The 19,264-nt window shown below is 43.8% G+C and overlaps 2 protein-coding genes across 2 annotated transcripts; both read left to right on the top strand.

Moving 5' to 3' along the window:
• The first annotated feature begins 205 nt into the window (after window positions 1–205).
• LOC146636575 (calpain-5) lies at window positions 206–11,956 on the top strand. The gene is made up of 14 exons (XM_085349578.1): window positions 206–407; window positions 734–1,013; window positions 3,344–3,528; window positions 5,276–5,407; window positions 5,563–5,774; window positions 5,997–6,189; window positions 6,271–6,464; window positions 6,800–6,877; window positions 6,968–7,391; window positions 7,463–7,585; window positions 7,663–7,859; window positions 11,334–11,452; window positions 11,565–11,701; window positions 11,776–11,956. The coding sequence occupies exons 3-14, from the start codon at window positions 3,364–3,366 to the stop codon at window positions 11,950–11,952; spliced, it is 2,151 nt and encodes a 716-aa protein (XP_085205704.1). The 5' UTR covers window positions 206–407; window positions 734–1,013; window positions 3,344–3,363; the 3' UTR covers window positions 11,953–11,956.
• A 1,081-nt stretch (window positions 11,957–13,037) lies between these two features.
• Window positions 13,038–18,881, top strand: LOC146636576 (transmembrane protein 272-like). The gene is made up of 5 exons (XM_085349581.1): window positions 13,038–13,088; window positions 16,161–16,233; window positions 16,336–16,386; window positions 16,489–16,695; window positions 18,141–18,881. The coding sequence occupies exons 2-5, from the start codon at window positions 16,170–16,172 to the stop codon at window positions 18,347–18,349; spliced, it is 531 nt and encodes a 176-aa protein (XP_085205707.1). The 5' UTR covers window positions 13,038–13,088; window positions 16,161–16,169; the 3' UTR covers window positions 18,350–18,881.
• The last annotated feature ends 383 nt before the right edge of the window (window positions 18,882–19,264 follow it).

A 19,264-nucleotide genomic window follows, 5' to 3' on the forward strand; every position in this document is an offset into this window, starting at 1 on the left:
TAGCTTGTCAGTTTTCACTCTGCTCCTCAATGTGTTCCTTAAAAAGCTGCTGCTGCTGCTGCTGCTGCTGCTGCTGCTGCAGGGTGTTATTATTGTATATGAATGCGGGATTATTGGCCTGGTGTTCAGCAGTGAAGTAGTTAACATAGGAGCGCTAGTCTCTTGGTTTCTCAGGTGTCAGGAGCAGCACACTCGACAGCAACAGATCAACAGATACTCCAGCAGACTGTGCGGGAGAAGATAGAGAGGAGAAGAAAGAGGAGAAGAGACTACACAGATAAGACAGAAAAAGAGAAGCGAGGGAGTCACAGGCCATGTTCAAGTGAGGAGAGAAAAGAGAAGATATGAGACTCGAGGAGAAGAGGACAGAATGTGCACAGTCACCAAACAGAAAAGCTGAGGCAGCAGTAAGTGATATGAGCGCAGATATACAAACACACAACCTTAGGAAACACATTTGTTGATGTTCTTCAGATGATGTCAGAGGATAAACTGTTCGTCTTGAATGTCTGAACCTTGAGTCACTGCAGTAACTGTGTGAGGATTTCCAAGTCTCTAATTGTGTTATTACACCTGGTGTGGCGGCTGTCTGTCTATTGTCTGAGTGAAGGGAGATAAAGTTACACACACACACACACACACACACACACGCGCTCATGCATTAGCTCTAAAAACTGCACACACAGTCATGGTGTGAGGAGTTGTGTTTCACGTTCAATTTTTTTTCATCCAGGTCCAATGGCACAAATATGACACCGAGTTAATTACCTGGTGGAGATGTAGCAAACACTCCTGACACATTCAGAGGAAGGGACAACATTAACTGCTGCTGACTCTGGGATAAGGAAGAGGAAAAAGTGGACACATGTTGGCTGTTTTTGTTGTTGTTTTTGGGTTTTTTTTAATTATCCTCAAAAAAATGAGGATGACTAAATGACTAAGGGAATCCACTGACGGGGCTCAGCACAAAGGTCCATCTTAGGAAGCAAGTGGATAAACTTCCAGACTTGAAGGTAAAATATATGTTTATAGAGCCATGGCAACAATGTAGGTCTACTTTTCAAATTTACTAAATGACAATATTAAGAATTGTAATTTAATAAAAACTTAAAGTCGATGCACTACGAACACTAAAAAGTGAGTACTGGAAAGGTGATCTGCCAAACTAATGCACTAACCAAGCAAACTATTGTAGGAAAAATCATTTACTAAGCAATTAAAGTCTCATGAAGTCCAAAAAGCAGACCCTAAAGTTGGAGTTTTTATTGGGAACTTTTAAGGAAAGAGAAAATTATATACATTTGTAAATTTATCTTAAATACTTTGTGTTGAATGACTAGTGATATCTCGTTATTATCTTAGTTGATTACCTAAAGTGAGCTTATACATAAAACACTATAAACAGAGGATCTGATCAGCAACTATGATTTTTATTAACCTAAGATTGTTTTAAACTATATGAAAAATTTGAAATTAAAAATGGATTTCAAAAGTTACTACAAATCTGACTTTGAACCCTTTTCAGTTTATTAATCATTCCTGAATGATTAATTATTCAAATACAAGAACTTTGATTTGATGCTCACTGGGAGCAAATGATGATTTGTTTTGTGTGTGTTAGGATACTTTTTATAAAGTGTTGCATAAATGAAAAAGGGTCATTTTAGTCGATTACTAGGTGGTTGCTAGGCAACGTAATGACACGTTGATATCGGAAAAATATAAAAACATTCATTGACCTAAGATGTATTTTTGTGCCAGATAGGGTTGGAGTTCACAATCAGTGAAACAAATAAACACACAGCAAGACAAAGATTTCATTCACTATAATAAAATTAATTATTCCTCGTAGTGAATTTGGTTTTCAGTATAACAAAAATAGACTCAGATCAGGCTCATCCAAAGTAACAACCATCTGTTTAAAGAGTCAAAGTACTGCACAACAACAAAACAAACATGTAGCACCTGCAGATAAATTCATAGAAATGTTACTAAAAGTACTCAATCTATTGGTGAGAGAAGGCAACATCACCAAAATCGGCATCTAATCCAAAAGCATCAAGGAAAAGACATTCATCAATTCCTGCAGCTTGATGTCGTAAAAATGTGTGTTTATAGATTTTCCTTCTCATTTGGTACGTCTGTGAAAAGATTGTATGAGAAAAAAAGCCATAAAATAGATTTCACCAAAAAGTGATAACGCTGACCTCCTGGCACACTCTCTCTGGCACTGAATCATTCTGCTACACAAACAGTTAAAGTTCAACTATGCTCATACTGCTGACTCCTGCCTGAGTTCATATCACTGATGACGAAAACAGTGCTCTTACTTTACTGCTGTCCTCACCCTGTGGCCCCAAAATACACACTGACCCCACAGAACACCCCCAGCTACCTCTGCCATGAGCTACATACCCCTTTAGATTCAGTTCAATTAGTTCAATGTTATGTAGCCTGCATATTAATACTTACACAGTAGTTACTGTGTGCTTACTCAGTACTTGGATGTTATACTTGCATCATCAGGACTTTCAACAAAAACTTAAAACATGCTCCATTAGGTGGTTTTATGTACATTTTAAATTAATACACTTTGTGAATTTCAATGAACTTTTATCAATAAGTTAAACGATGACAGTGTTTGAAATTTTACTTTGACATTTTGGTTAAGTGGGAATTATATGAACTGTGGGGTTCACCTTAATGGGACTGCACAGAAAAGTCTCTAGGCAGGTTGCAGCCGGTCAGTGTGATGTGATACTGTTTGTAATGTTTAGTTGGGCAAAACAAATAATAATATTAAGTGAAGTAGTGTGAAAGATCTCAACTGTCATTGAAACAGCAAAGTCATTGGCATCTATCAGTCTGGAAGGTATTACAAAGCCATTTCTAAGGCTTTGAGTCTCCGGTGAACCACGGTGAGAGCCATCATCCAAAAAGGAAGAAAACTTGGAACAGTGTGAACCTTCCCAGGAGGGGCCGGCCTGCCAAAATTAACAGAAGAGGGCATTAACAACTCATCCAGCTCACAAAAGAACCCAGAACAGCATCTAAAGAACTGCTTGTCTCACATTTACCAAAAAACATTTTGATCATCAATTCAATAAAATTTTGTTTATAAAACACCAGATCACAGCATCAGTTGCCTCAAAGTACTTTATATTGTAAAAATCCTACAATAATACAAAGGAAACAGAGTAAACCCCAACAACCATATGATTCTCCAGTGAGCATGCTGCGAGCGTATCACCACACTACTTTAGCAGTGCATAGCTCCAGTTTCTTACAGTATGTTCTCTGACCCTCTCTCCCCTTTCTCATCTGCTTTCCACCTTCCTTTAAGGCCTCTGAGGCCCAACCAGGATGCCAGAACGAGTGTATGACTTCCAGGGCCAGAGTTTTCACAAGCTGCGGCGGGCCTGCCTCCGTCGAGGAGCGCTCTTCAAGGATCCTCTATTCCCCGCCACAGACCAGTCCCTCTTTTACAAGAGACAGCCTCCACCGGGTCTGACCTGGAAGAGGCCGAGGGTGAGTTAGACGTGGAGTGTAAAATTGAAATTCTTTTGTTTTTTAACTTGAAATACATCTCCACTCCTCCCACATCTAAACCGAGTTGCTGCCTCCACATGTTGCATTTCAGCAGATTGGGTTAATTAAAGCACTTTCTCTTAAAGGACAGGCGTCATGTCAGCTGGTGAAACCTTAGCCCTCAGGGAGCAAGTTGATGACGGACCGCTGTGTTAGTGGGATTGTGGGTGTGTACAGTTGAGTATAGAAAAAGCACAAGCCAATGTAAATAGCATGGGTGTTTTTAGCACACTGTTGTGATGGGTACAGCTGTCTAAGTATAGGTTTTTAATGTGGCCACAGAGAGCTAAGGGTGTGGTAATACACTTGAATTAAACCAGTGAAATGTTAAGGTGAATCGAGGTTGAAGGGATTGTTGTTTAGTGTGGATATTTATCAGACATTTGATGGTCCAGTAACTTTATGATTACAGAGTTTTATACCCGTCTGATGTGTCTTAATTTTCAGGACACTGATCCTCACTGTGCTCTGCTGAGGAAAATCGGTTTAATCCAAACAGTGAAACATGTGAAAGGATCAGAAAGCCCCGGGTATTTCCCATCGGGGTCATTAGTTCAAGGAGTTCATTCAAAGCCAGGCCTTTAGTGCTCTTAATGTGAAACCCTGCTGACGATTAATTTGTTGACTCAGAGCTGGAGAGAAAGGGTTAAAGGTATTGCGGTCCTAATGCACTACTCGGGTATTTTAAGCGTGTATCAACACAGATGATAAGGTGTCACCTGTCGCTTCACCCTGCTGGCACACAAACACAAACACACCCTAACTTCCCATTTGCTATCAAAACTATCCAGTTCATAATTTCAGTGGTCTTATCTGAAGCTTGTTACGAACATGATAGCATCGTAAAGAAGGTTTATTTCTTGTCTAGTGTTACAACTGAAGAAGTTATGGCCACCCAGAGTGTATCTTTCTGCGTGTGTGTGAGTGCAGCGACACTTCTACAGTTACCTGACCCTGTCCAAAGTGAGAGCAGAAGGTCTACACACACATTATCTGTCTCCTCAGCAGTGCTTGGACACCCTGACTGAATCAGCCCGCAGGCCCCATAAAACTCTGTGACGATACGAGCTGCTGAAGTCATTAATGGCAGTGCTTGCTCCACTTAACTGTGTCGTTTAAAGCTGCTTCATGAAACAACCTGCTTTTAGAGATGAACTCACCAATAATAATGAACGCCGACCTTCCTTTAAGCTCTAGATTTAGGTTCAAGCCTCCTGCTATCATCACAGGATCTCAGATCCCAGGTGGACACAGATGCCATTCACCCCATTAGCTGTCACGTAGTGATGAACAATCCCTGTATTTCCCTAGAAATGTGCAGGTAGGAGTTCATTGACTCCTTGATGCACAAATAAGAAATGAACCTGCTGTTGCTGATAAGGTGGAAAAACTGTGGTCCAAACTTAGGATGTGAAAGTGACGACCAGAAACTGTGGTCACTTGAAGTTAGCTTCAAGCGGGAAGAAAAACTCCCTTTTAACAGGAAGAAATCTCAAGCAGAACCGGGCTCAGGGAGGGTTGGCTGTCTGCTGTGACTGGTTGGAGTGAGAGGAGGAAGACAGGGCAAAGACACACTGTGGATATACAGTCTATTGCTAAAGTGTTACTGTTATCCTGCAGTCTGCCAGGTGATGACTAACTACGTCCCATATTTCTTGTCATAAGCCTGATCTCTCTTCCTCTCCAGGAGATTTGTAAGGACCCCCGTCTGTTTGTCGATGGCATCAGCACTCGTGATTTGCACCAAGGAAGTCTGGGTAACTGCTGGATGGTGGCAGCCATTTCCTGCCTGGCGTCTGAGCCATCACTGTGGAAAAAGGTTTGGTGTGTTTTTCCCCTCACCTTCTTCACAATCATCTTTCCTCTTTCTCCTTATTCTTTACTATCGTCCCTACTCTGCATTCTCTGCATTTCCTCCTGGTTCCTTCCTTGTCTTTCTTCACCCTTCCTCATCCACCTCTATCCTCTTCCTAGGTCATCCCCGATCATTTGAATCAGGAGTGGAATCCAAAGCGTCCCGACTTGTATGCAGGAATTTTCCATTTCAGGTTCTGGCGTCTCGGTCGCTGGATGGATGTTGTTGTAGATGATCGCCTGCCTGTCAGTGAGGATGGAGTGCTGCTCTTCTGTCGTTCGGCAACACCACGAGAGTTCTGGAGCGCCCTGCTGGAAAAGGCCTACGCCAAGTGAGCATCAGCAGAAAATGCTGGTTTTGATATTAGATTAGATTAGATAAAACTTTATTAATCCCTCGGGTGGGTTCCTCTGGGAAATTCAGTAGCATTGATGGGACTGCTGTTAATTTTACACTGCTGAACCTACGTCTTGACTGCCACAACCACTACTTATGGCAGTCCTAATATGTAATGTTCGTGAATCAATCACTCAATCCCTCTCTCAACTTTTAGACTTAACGGCTGCTACGAGGCCTTGGAGGGAGGGAACACTGCAGAGGCCCTGATCGACTTCACTGGTGGAGTTTCAGAGCCGCTCAGTCTGGATCGTGAGGCTCTAAGACTTCACAGTGACCAGAGGAGGGCGCTCTTCCAGACTTTAACCAAGGTCCATGAATGTAAATCACTCATCACTTGCTCCATACGGGTAGGGCTTCTGAGTCTTGAACATTTAGAAAAACTGGAGAAGAAATGGGTTAAAATGATTTCACTGTTTCATGTTTCTCAGCCTGCAGAGGGGGAGACCGTGGAGTCAGTGCTGGAGTGTGGGCTCGTGCGAGGACACGCCTACGGGATCACGGCAGTGAGGAAGGTGAGGTTGGGGGAGAAGGTACTGAAGAGAGGCGGGACATCCAGACTCTTTATGGTCCGCATGAGGAACCCGTGGGGGACCACAGATTGGACCGGTGCCTGGAGTCAGAGGTGAGAGGTGACTTTGAAGTCTTTGCACTGGCTTCTGCCACATGTCAGACTGCTGAGAGCATCTTGTAGGAGCTCTGGGGGGAAAAGTCTTTGCTGACTTTAACAGTGTCGCTGTGGTTTGCAGCATTTTATAATGCCACTGCTGATATTCTGGAGAGATTCTGACATTTTACAATAGTTTGGGATTTGTTTTACTGGGGTGGAGGGACATCTGCTGTTCACATCATGGAAGTCTGAGAACTGGATCACTAAAGGTTTCTAGAAGCTGAAACACTGCTTTTATTTTTATATCCTTTCCAAGTGTTCTGCTTTCTGTCCTTGTGTGCCCCCTGCAGGTCAGAGCAGTGGCAGCAACTGAGTCGTGCAGAGAGGGACAAGATGGGGCTCGTTGTTCGTGATGTCGGGGAGTTTTGGTACTTCTGATTTTTATTATTTGAAGAACAAAAAGTCATGTGGGTTAGCTGGTTTCTGCCTCACATTTTATTCTTTTCCTTTTCCCTCAGGATGGATTTCGAGGACTTCTGTCAACACTTTACAGACGTGGTGGTGTGCAGACTGGTGGAGAGGACTCTGCTGTGGCCGAGATCTCGCTGGAGAGAAGTGAGCTGCTACGGGGAGTGGGTTCTACCTCCCCCCACCCATGGAGCACCTCCACCCACTGTGCTCCAGAGTAACTCTACACTGACTCTGAGTAAGAGCAGCAATGGGCCTGGAGGGACCAAGCAGCGTGGGAACAGAAAGGAGGATCGACTAGGTGAGAGTCAACAGGAAGGAAGGAAAAGAGGAAGAAGCAAGCCTGATGTGAGCAAAGTGACAGCAGAAAAGGGTGGTGGGAAGGTGAATGGAGTATGGAAGGTGGAGTTGGATAAGAGGAGCCGGTGTGGTGGATGTATCAATCACAGGGACACCTTCCTGCACAATCCACAGGTAAATATAAGATTGAAACCAGGGTTTGCATCAGCACATGAATGCTAAAAATGACTTTTCATTCTTATCAGTTCATGTTTGAGGTGCGAGCCAAAGAGGAGGAGGTGCTGATCTGTCTGCAGCAGGAGGACAGGAGGATGTGGAGGAAAAATGGAAAAGGAGAAAACCTGCCTATTGGCTTTGAGGTGTTGAAGGTGAGCCGGGCCACTGAGCAACCTCACGTTTTTTGAGTCATAAAAAAAATATTTCAGTCCTTCCTCATCATCTGCAGGTGGAGGTGAACCGCTGCAGTCGGGTGCAGTGCGTGGTGGAGCAGGCGGCCAGCTCCATCTACATGGATTCCCGGAGTGTGACACTGAGGGGAACTCTGACTCTGGGACGTTATGTTGTGCTGCCCACCACCTTCCTGCCGGGCGTCACTGGATGCTTCCTGCTTCGCCTCTTCTCCCACTCTCGTATCAGACTCAGGTGAAATGCTGGTCAGGAAAGAAGGGTTAGAAATAGCTTTGAACGTTCTGATATTTGTAGATACTGAAAAGGTACGGAGGACCGAAGCTGCCCAAAGGTTTCAAAACCAAAAAAGTTTTTTTTATTACAGTTTTATTTTTATATTTGCCACAATTTATGTTTCCAGTGTTTTGAATTCTGCGTTTAAATTTCAATTTATTCTGCAAGTGGCACTTTTACAAGTTCAGCATTTCACATACTGGATGATCCATCCATCCATCTTCATCCGCTTTATCCGAGGCCGGGTCACGGGGGCAGCAGCCTAAGCAGAGAGGCCCAGACCTCCCTCTCCCCAGCCACCTCCTCCAGCTTATCCAGGGGAACACCAAGGCGTTCCCAGGCCAGACGAGAGATATAATCTCTCCAGCGTGTCCTGGGTCTGCCCCGGGGCCTCCTCCTGGTGGGACATGCCCGGAACACTTCACCCAGGAGGCGCCCAGGAGGCATCCTTGTCAGATGCCCGAACCACCTCAGCTGGCTCCTTTCGATGTGGAGCAGCAGCGGCTCTACTCACCCTATCTCTAAGGGAGAGGCCAGCCACCCTTCGGAGGAAGCTCATTTCTGCCGCTTGTATCCGCGATCTCGTTCTTTCGGTCACTACCCACAGCTCTTGGCCATAGGTGAGGGTAGGGACGTAGATCAACCGGTAAATTGAGAGCTTCGCTTTTACACTCAGCTCCCTCTTCACCACGACGGACCGGTGCAGCGTCCGCATCACTGCAGCCACAGCCCCAATCCGTCTGTCGATCTCCGGCTCCCTTCTCCCATCACTCGCGAACAAGACCCCGAGATACTTGAACTCCTCCACTTGGGGCAGGAACTTATCCCCGACCCGGAGTGGGCACTCCACCCTTTTCCGGCTGAGAACCATGGCCTCAGATTTGGATGTGCTGATCCTCATTCCTGCTGCTTCACACTCAGCTGCGAACCGTTCCAGTGCGAGCTGGAGGCCCTCACCCGATGAAGCCAACAGAACCACATCATCCGCTAAAAGCAGAGATGAGATTCTGAGGCCACCAAAGTGAAAGCCCAGTGTCCAGTATTCTGCGACCAGGACGAAAACCGCATTGTTCCTCCTGTATCCGAGGTTCGACTAGCGGACAAACTCTCCTTTCCAGCACCCTGGCATAGACTTTCCCAGGGAGGCTGAGGAGTGTGATCCCCCTGTAGTTGGAACACACCCTCCGGTCCCCCTTCTTAAAGATGGGGACCACCACCCCGGTCTGCCAGTCCAGGGGTACTGCCCCTGATCTCCACGCAACATTGTAGAGGCGTGTCAACCAGGACAGCCCAACAACGTCCAAAGCCTTCAGGAACTCGGGGCGGACCTCATCAACACCAGGGGCTCTGCCACCAAGGAGTTGTTTAACTGCCTCAGTGACCTCGCCCCCGGAAATTGGCGGGTCATTCCCCTCATCCCCAGACTCTGCTTCCTCCTCAGAAGACATGTCAGTGGGATTAAGGAGGTCCTCGAAGTATTCCTTCCATCGCCTGACAATTTCCTCAGTCGACGTCCGCAGCGCTCCGCCAGCACTATACACAGTGCAGGTAGTGCACCGCTTTCCCTCCTGAGACGCCTGACGGTTTGCCAGAATCTCTTCGAGGCAGTCCGAAATTTTTTTTCCATGGCCTCTCCGAACTCCTCCCACACCCGAGTTTTTCCTTCAGCCACTGCCCGAGCTGCATTCCGCTTGGCCTGTCCATACCTGTCGGCTGCCTCCGGAGTCCCACAGGCTAACCAAGCCCGATAGGACTCCTTCTTCAGCCTGGTGGCTCCCTTCACCTCTGGTGTCCACCATTTGGTTCGGGGATTACCACCACGGCAGGCACCAACCACCTTGCGGCCGCAGCTCAATGCAGCAGCTTCGGCAATGGAGACGCTGAACATGGTCCATTCGGACTCAATGCACACCCTCACTACGCGTTTAGGTGCACCAGGTCTGTCCAGCGTCCTCCCCCGCCACCTGATCCAACTCACCACCAGGTGGTGATCAGTTGACAGCTCAGCCCCTCTCTTTACCCGAGTGTCCAGAACATATGGTCGCAGGTCTGGTGATACGATTACAAAATTGATCATTGACCTACGGCCTAGAGCGTCCTGGTGCCACGTGCACTTATGGACACTCTTATGTTCGAACAGGGTGTTCGTTATGGCCAAACTGTGATTAGCACAGAAGTCCAATAACAAAGCACCGCTCGGGTTCAGATCAGGGAGGCCGTTCCTCCCAATCACGCCCCTCCAGGTCTCGCTGTCATTACCCACGTGAGCATTGAAGTCTCCCAGCAGGACAACAGAGTCACCTTCCAGCACCCCCCCCCCCCCCCGGTTCCAGAGCTCAAGCCATGCGTAGAGGTGAGCCCAACTATATCTAGCCGGTACCTCTCAACCTCACGCACTAACTCAGGCTCCTTCCCCACCAGAGAGGTGACATTCCATGTCCCTATTGCCAGTCTTGGCAGCCGGGGGTCAGTCCGCCAGGGCCTCCTCTCCTGGCCGCCACCCGGCACACAATGCACCCAACCCCTATGGCGCCTCCTGTGGGTGGTGGGCCTGCGGGAGGATGGGCCCATGTCTCCTCTTCGGGCTGTGCCCGGCTGGGCCCCATGGACTAAGGCCCAGCCACCAGCCACTCGCCCTCGGGCACCCTCCCCGGGCCTGGCTCCAGGGCGGGGCCCCGGTAACCCTATCCCGGGCAGGGTAAACTGTTCCCTTAATGTTCTCTTCATAAGGGTCTTCTGAATCGCTCTTTGTCTGGTCCCTCACCCAGGACCAATTTGCCATGGGAGACCCTACCAGGGGGCAAAAGCCCCCAGACAACATAGCCCCTGGGATCCCTGGGACACACAAACCCCTCCACCACGATAAGGTAGCGATTCACGGAGAGGGTGGGATGATTGATCCCAGTAAAAACAGATATTGTTGCTTTTACTCAGGAGATCTTTACAGATGTTCAACTAATTTACATGAAAATTTTAAAATTACTAAAAATAAAATAAAAAATCAAATAGTTAATAATCAGGTGAATAAATACAAAATTAAATAATACAGGAAAGATTTAGGAAGTAACAGAAAAATAAATGTAAATGACATTTTTTAAATTAAGTAATGGAACAGTTTTAATATTTATTTACTCATAAAGTATATTTATTTATTTATTAATTATTTTTGTATTTATAATTCAAAAAATTTTCATTTTGGTGGTTTTGTCCTTCCGCGGAACAGAGAAAAAAAAACAAAACCAAACAAACAGTAAATATGACATAGACATTTTTTTTGATAAATTATAAAAATCAATATGAAACCACTATTAGCATCATAAATTTTATATTATTTCTTACATTTAATTTTTTCCACTTTAACAGAAAAAATCTCTTTTTCCCTTCACTATTCCCAGTCCTCTGCATTTAATTTAGTTATTTCTTTTTTCCATGAAGGGAACTGAGGGAGGACTTACCGTCTCCCTCTGTGCTCCACTGTTTTCTACCTCAGCCCACAGTGGTAACCACAGTTTATCTACACAGGGCGTCAGGACTCAACCCTCCCAAACAAACAGGTAACTGCAAAATGAAAGACTCATATTTGGGCAGACTCTTAATTATTGCACATATCTCCCTTGGTGTTTTCTTTCTTTCTTTCTTTACACCGTGCTGGATTTTGTTCCGCAGCCCCCGATGTTTACGCTGTAGTGAGATGTGAGAATGACAACGTCAGGACGCGGGTGTTCAAGGAGAGCGGAAACCCTGAATTCAACCTGAGAACCATCTTCTACAGGAGATACCCCAACACAGACATCTCTGTTGAGGTTTGGCACATTCCTGTTCCCTCTCACGCAGCACACAAACACACAGGGCTAATGGGTTTCCTGTGTATTGACAGATATACAGCAGAGGTCTGCTGTGGGACTCGCTTCTCGGTGAGACTCGACTCCAGACGGCCGAGTCTGAGAGGAGTCGAAGCCTCGTGATGAATCTGCGAGGCGGACGGTCACGTTCAGGGCTCAGAGGTTGCGTCTATCTTGAGACGTCTTCCAGCGTGTGCCTCACAGACTTGTGACAGTCTGGCTGCCCTGGCAAACACTGCCCTCTCAGGTAGAAGCTGATGAGCAAATAAAGGTGCTGTAGTTTTTTGGGGTTTTTGACCTGTTGTATTTTAAACCACAGTGAGCTGCTTGGTCTCTTGCACTTTGCTGTGGGACTTTAATAATTAGGTTATTAATGTACTGACAGATGCTCTGTGGTGATCTACTGCTCAGTTATGCAGGCACAAACACAGCAGTTCAACAAGAACAGTGGGACTGCTGCCAAAACCAGTTTGTGTTATTTTAAAATATGCATTGTTATGTGTTGTATTTTTATTGATTTGTTATTTATTTTTTGTTTTATTCATTAAAATGGTGATGTTTGGCTCACATTTGCATTTCTCATAATTAAACTATAAACACTGTGTAAGCCTGTTTTATTTTATCATCACTCAGCAGACCTACTTGCCTTAAGTCATTGAAATGTCAGTCAGCTAAGAGCCATAATCTCTCCAGCATGTCCTGTCTCTTTGCCGGCATCTCCTTGTAGTTCTTTGCATCTTCTTTTTAAAGAATAAACCTATAAAATTTAAATCAAAGTTTTAACAGCACTGCGCTCCTTTCTTTGTCAGTACATAGTACAGGATGAGTGCGTGTAATTAAATAAATGGTGACATCACTGGGAGCCATAAGGGTGAGTCATTTTTAACAGCATTTTTTTCTCATTGGACTCAAGTCTGTCTTGTAGTATTTGTCACAGTTCTGGGTCATTTGGACCCAGCATTTTGAGTTTCTTGTATTTTGGTATTGTTTTCCTGTGCTTTCCTCCTGTCTCCACTTCCCAAATCACTCCGCTGTGTATTTTAGTCCTTTGTCATTCATTGCTTGCTATCGCGTCATACACAATGTCTCCATGCTGTGTTCTCCCTTTGTGTCCTGAGCATTGCCTGGCTCGAGTTTCTTAGTTTCTAGGGTCCAGTGCCCAGTTTAGTTTTTAGTTCTGCATTTGAGGTTTTGGTTTGTTCTTGTAATGTTAATTCCTACAAAGAGTTTTTGCAGCAATAAAAGCTGAGCTTTGAGTTTTACTTTCTGTTTCTGAGTTCTGCATTTGGGTCCTTCATCCTGCCCGCCACAGCCCACACCAGGGACTTCTTCAGAACAGACGGCTGTGGTGAGTAGAACAGAATTTTTCCTTACCCCTCCAAAATGTATAACAATTAAGACCGTGACTGAGGACCTCACCTCACAAGACCTAAAAGCTGTTTCTCTCTGCCCAAGGAACAAGAAATCTGATTTTGTTTCTGATTTTGAAAAACCTGAGATTTCTGTTTATGCCAGTCAGTTGGAGAACGTTTGCTACACTGCACAAGGGGCAAAATCACAAACTAACAAGCTAACATTGAGTCTGAACCAATACTCTTTCACTAAATCTGTAAATTTTAAGTCAGTATATTCTGAGGTAGAGTTATCTGTTTCTGAGCCTGTTAACCTTGAGTCTGTAAATCCTCAGTGAACTAAAGGTAATTGTTTTACTGCTAAGCTAACTGCAGAAGCGTTAACAACTGGTTCTTCTGTCTGAGACAGACAGAAGTCCCCATTCACAGGACTTTACTGACTGTTTCAATGTTGCTCCTGCCAAGCCCAGAGTTCTAATGACCAGGAATGTTAACTCTAAGACTGTGAATGTAAAGGGCTGTTTTTCAATTGCTCATTCTCAGCAGAGAAACAAATTACAAAGAGCATTTCTGTGTCCCAAGAAGGAGGAGACTGTCACTCTCTCCAGGGCTTCCCCAGAGGCTGAGTTTCAGACCTCAGCAGCCTCTGGGAGCCTGGAGGATATGGAGCTAGTACAGTTGGTTCAGCTACCACCATCATCGACTGAGAGCTCAGCTGAACTCTCTCAGCCTCCTTCAGCTGTGTCACCTGAAAGCTCTACCAGGCCATTTCAGCTGTCTGCAGCAGCTTCCACAGAGAGCTCAGGCGAGCTCACCCAGCCTGCAATAAACTTTGTCTCGCTGCAGTGCTATGGCTAAGTGTCCAGAGCTGGCTGGGTGTTCCACGTAGCCTCAGCTAGCTTTGTCTCAGCCAGGGGCCTCCATACCTGCTGGCCCTGTGTCTGTTTCCCACTGGGGGCTCTGGTGACCCGCTCCAGCACTCAGTGGCTTGCATGCCACCGTCTGTTTCCGCTGGAGGATCTGAGGGGTCACACCAGCTGTCTGTCTCAGCTAGTCGCCTCCACTGTTTTGCGGTCGGCCTCCTGAGATCCTCTGTCACTGTTGGCTCAATGGGCTTACTCCTGAACTGTTTTCCAGGCTCCTGGGCTGTCAACCTTCTGGGTCAGCCACCCAAATTGGGTTGTTTGGGACACTGTTTTTGGACTTTTTTGTTTTGACTTTTGGTGCTCCTGTTTTGTTTTGCCCGTGTACGGTGCGACAGTGAATGACAATGTCTCTGTGCTGTGTATTCTCCCTCCGTGTCCTGAGCATTGGTTGGCTTGAGTCTTTTAGTTTCTAGGTTCCAGTTCCCAGTTTAGGTTTTAGTTCTGCATTTGAGGTTTTTGTAATGTTTATTCCTACGAAGAGTTTTTATAGCAATAAAGGCTGAGCTTTGAGTTTTACTTTACTTTGAGTCCTGGATTTGGGTCCTTCACCCTGCCTGCCTCACAGCACTCACCAAAACCAATTACAGTGCTCACAAAAACCAATGAACAGATACACATTTTGCTGGTATTTGAAGAGCCCCAATCTGTTTAAATGCAAACAAGAAACTTTTTAAAAGGAACAGACAGCCCATTTAGCTTTTATCTGCTCTCATTTGACAGCATTTGATTATCAGGTGTGTGGACAGCTGCTATGTGTGAGCTCCTGCTGTCAGAAGTGAAGGACCACAAACTACCATGACCATTGTTTCAGCCTTATTTGCATTTTATTTCACTTTGACCGATTTGTTTTAGGTAGTTTTTGGTCAGTCGTTCTTTCTTTCTCAAACATTTTACATCTTTTTAACATATACATGGAAATTACAAAATAACTGAATATTAGAAATGTATCTCTGAAAACAGCCAACAGGAATAAAATATTCAATATATATATATATATATATATATATATATATATATTTTTTTTTAGGTGGGTGTTATAAAAAAAACACATACTAGTCTAAAATTGCATTAAGTAACTGTTTTTCAGACTGGTGTATTTAAGTATTTATATCTTTCAAATTCATAAATTCAATACTTTTTTCACTCAAACTAAGTTTCAACAAAAAGTTTGTAGTAAAAGTAAAAGTTCTTGAATATTTAGGACTCATTATTGGGTTATATTTGTAAATTAGTTCATGAGTAGGCCTACGTTACTTTTAATTTACACATTAATCATACACATTTATTTGTACAGTAGTGTATTTTGAGCAGTGCAACATCAACAGCAATCAACTCACAGCATACTTTCCTTCACAGTGAAAACTGCCCCCTTGTGGTGACACCCTGAATACTGCATCTCCTTTAAACAACAATAACAAATAATGCGGTCCAACATATTTACAACTCAGTACACACGATAAATATCTCAACACCCCGTCTTGTACTCAGGTTGCTGGAATCTAAAGAATATTGTCCTGTAACCTACCATACAGATGTGGACTCACCAAAACATGATGTCTGCAAACTTTCCAAGTTTTAGCTCAGACACAGGTTTGGTCATAACATCTGCAACCATTTCTTCAGTAGTGCAATATAACAGGCACATTTTCGTCCATTTACAATGGGCCTTACAAAATGATATTTAATGTCCACATCTTTGCACCTCTGATGATTCACAGGTTTTTAGCTATCTATACCTTTCAAAAGCTGCCCTAAATATATAAACTCTTGTATTGTAGAAGCCAGAGCCATATATTCTGCTTCACAGGTAGAGAGCGCCACAGTGGGCTGTTTCTTTAGAGAACTGTTCTTACATAGGTTCACACAGCATTACTGTAGGCTACTAGACCTAAATTTTCATTGTTTCTCCTAAAACACAACTTCTTATCCTTGGACCGTCTGAGATATCTTAATACATGCTTCACAGTTACCCATTGTTCCTTTGTTGGTTCATGGAAATGTTGTGATAACTTGCTTGCCACAAAACTTAGGTCTGGACTGCCTACAGCAGGGGTGGGCAATTCCAGCCTCTACTGGCTGCTCAAGATTGCTTTGCACACCTTCAGTTGGACTTCCAACTCAATTCTTTATCTTCTTCTGCAGGTGAGAAAAATGGAGAGCAGTAACCTTCTGGGACACATCCGGAACCGTCCAAAACCCCCAGCAACCGCTCTAGGTAAAATCTAGCGATTTTAACATCATGAACACTGGTGTCATAGTTTCATTTCTGTAAATATCATGTGAAGAAAATTAGTTCAGTGTTTTATTTTTCTTGCAGCGATTTCAAAGGTGATTTTGTGCGGCATGCCCATTGCTCAGATTGCAATTGGTGAGCTCCATACTTACTTACTTGACTGAGTGTTCACAAGTATTAAAGTTTTCCAGGCAGCTCTGATTGTACTTTTTGAGTCATCCTCCTTGTGTCCACCAGGGGCAATATACCTTCATGAGTGTCCGCGCCAGCACTACATCCCCATCTATCTGATAGTGGTGGGACTCTCAAGCCTGTTGTTCGTGTTGCTCTCCTACTTTCCCTGTGCCAAAGAGCCCGAAGAAGGCACCTCCAACCCTCTGAGCACAATCTACAAAGCCTGGAACTTACTGGCAGTGTTCTTTGTCCCCTGCTGGATTATCGCTGGTGAGTTAAAAAGTCAAGAAAGTGACCTGTTTCTGGTTGGCTGCCTGTTAAAATTGTGTAAATACAGTCGTGGACATCAGACAAACGACCGGCATAAATTCACACCAAAGAGATTAAACATTAGCTCTCAGCACCACAAACAGAACAGGACTCCTCCTAGGCAATGTTTACAGTGCGCAGTGTGTTTCTATTATAGACCACATTCGTTTCAGCTGCATGAAGCTCTAAAAGGCCACAAAAAATATGATACTGTGTAAAGTGCTGTCCCTCCTTCATGTGAATCAGATTCATCATAGCAGACATTGAGTCTTATGTACCCAGGGTGCAGGATTCCCTGTCTAATCATTAAAACTTGTGGCTCATTAATACATATTAATAGCACAGCGTGAAAGAAGCTAGCCACAACAAAAACAAGGATGTAAATTAGGACTGTAGTCTTTAGGGTTGAGTGTCTGATTGATCAATATGCTCTCTATTCTCATTAGTCAGAAGATCAATAGTCATTAATCTTGGCAGAGGGAAGAGCAGATCACAATCTGTATATGAATGATGGATGTAGCTTCCAGTTCTTAAAAGTTTAGTCAAAGCAGAAGTGCCTTAAATCTGCATGTGACTACTGTGACGTGACTACTCTGGTTCTAAAAATAAATAAGATTGTGCAAAAGTCTCTGAGAAAATGCTCCTCAGCTTCCTCATTGTCTCACACTTCCCAATGGCATTGTCGCCCTCTAGTACTAGTATTGCCTGGGTAGGGCCATCCAAACGCCTCACAAGAAGGGATAAAGGAAGGAAGGACAAAAAGAAAAATTTAGTAAAGTTACATTAGAAAGCGATGGTGGTGTAGGACATAGATAAATTAATGGTTAAAGTAATCTAGAAGGTCTAATAAGATCAAGACAAGACATTATTTTAAAAAAGGTTATGAGTTAAGAATGTTAAAGGTGATCACAGTAGATAAACCTTAACTCATTAAAGACTTAAATCTACCCATAGGCTCTCAGTGTTTGCTGCTTTCTGTCAGAGCCAAAAAGTGCAGAAAATATCTCAGCTCAAGTTTTGAATCATCTTGTTTTGGTCACGACTCTTTTGCTAGCTAACATCACCAGCAGTAGCTGACTGTATCTGTCTTAATTGTGGCTTTTGTGGTAGTGCAGTTATTTAGGTCATGCAGTACAGTGCATTTGAGTCATGATAGAGTAGGTGAGGTAAACTTGGTTGTGGATAAAATAGCAAATTTCTTGCTAAGTAAATATTCCCCAAAATAGCTGTTTATCATCAAACTTCAATCCATCAATTAAATACACTTATCATTATCAGGCTCCAGACCCTTTTTATCCAGATTACACCTTGTCAACAACTGTGCCCATGAGCATAAAGGTATACCGGGGTGAGAATTAATACATGGTGTAACATTAAATTAAATTTAAAAAAATTTTTTTTCATAGGTGATGTATGGATCTACTCTATTTATCAGCCCAACTATGACAAAAACACAACAAACGTGGACCCCTACTGCAACAAGACCCTTTACCTGTTTGCCTTCTGGATAAACACTTTGTATAATATCTCAGTTGGGTTTATTTTCCTGGGCGTCTTCTTGTTCCTCCTCTGCTTCTGCCTGTATAGGGGTGCCAATCCTGCCGCCGACGTGTAATGACTTTTGGAAATGATGAGGGGACTGGACGCACTCAACGAATATGCTGCCAAGGCAAATATGTTGGAAATGGGTTCCAAAAAATGGCAGGATAAGTGTGTGATGTGTCCGTGCATCTTGTGTTGAAAGATGAGCATTTTCTATACCTCTGCAGCAGCTACTGTTTACAGGAATTTAATTATGCAATCAAGAAGATCACTGATGTTTAAGAATTTGTACGAGAGCTGATTCCAATAGCAAAAATATGTTTTACTTTCTTATTTGTTTCCATATTTGTCCCAGGAAAACACACAGGTCTACATTATAAATGTGAGCAAGGTTTTTCTCACAAGTATTTCAGCTTATCATTAAACTCTTTTAGTGACATTACGGATAAATCTCAGCCACTGACATCGTTTACTGGCATCTTATTTGCCAATAAAAACCCAGCATCGGTCAGTGTCAGTAATTAGCTGATATATCTGTGAATCTGTAGATGTGCTGTTACATGCTGAGCCACAAATTGGCATTATTGAGTGTACATGATGAAATTAAAAAGTCACTTTGGTTATGGTATCATTTAGGAAATAAATAAATAAGAAATAAATCATGTGTAATGCGGTTTTTCATAATTATAATTCTGTAAAGTGTAGGTTTGTTTTCTGTGGAAACCAACACTTTTTTGTATTTCACTGTTCAAAATGTAATCACATCATTAAACTCTGTCAGAGGTTTATCGCTGCAAGGATGGATCATGAATCGTGAGATTTGTAATAAAAGTCATGCTGTATTTTGTCATGTTAGGAATAAAAATGAAAGAGAAGAAAGAGTGGGAAGCTTTTATGCACCGGCTGTGTAGCAACAGGAAATAGTTTCATCTGAAAAGAAGAAATTCTGCACCTACATGCTAAATGATAGTCTGTGCAAGAAAGCATT

Source organism: Diplotaxodon limnothrissa, linkage group LG3 (assembly GCF_057381915.1).
Source record: "Diplotaxodon limnothrissa isolate DT_005_m linkage group LG3, D_limnothrissa_male_GT1.1, whole genome shotgun sequence".
NCBI lineage: Eukaryota > Metazoa > Chordata > Actinopteri > Cichliformes > Cichlidae > Diplotaxodon > Diplotaxodon limnothrissa.

Coding starts and splice junctions, on each gene's coding strand:
- LOC146636575 (XM_085349578.1), top strand. CDS start 3,364: ATGCCAGAACGAGTGTATGACTTCCAGGGCCAGAGTTTTCACAAGCTG. Junction 3,529..5,275: donor TGACCTGGAAGAGGCCGAGG/GTGAGTTAGACG, acceptor CTTCCTCTCCAG/GAGATTTGTAAGGACCCCCG. Junction 11,702..11,775: donor ACACAGACATCTCTGTTGAG/GTTTGGCACATT, acceptor GTGTATTGACAG/ATATACAGCAGAGGTCTGCT.
- LOC146636576 (XM_085349581.1), top strand. CDS start 16,170: ATGGAGAGCAGTAACCTTCTGGGACACATCCGGAACCGTCCAAAACCC. Junction 16,387..16,488: donor CATTGCTCAGATTGCAATTG/GTGAGCTCCATA, acceptor TGTGTCCACCAG/GGGCAATATACCTTCATGAG. Junction 16,696..18,140: donor CCCCTGCTGGATTATCGCTG/GTGAGTTAAAAA, acceptor TTTTTTTCATAG/GTGATGTATGGATCTACTCT.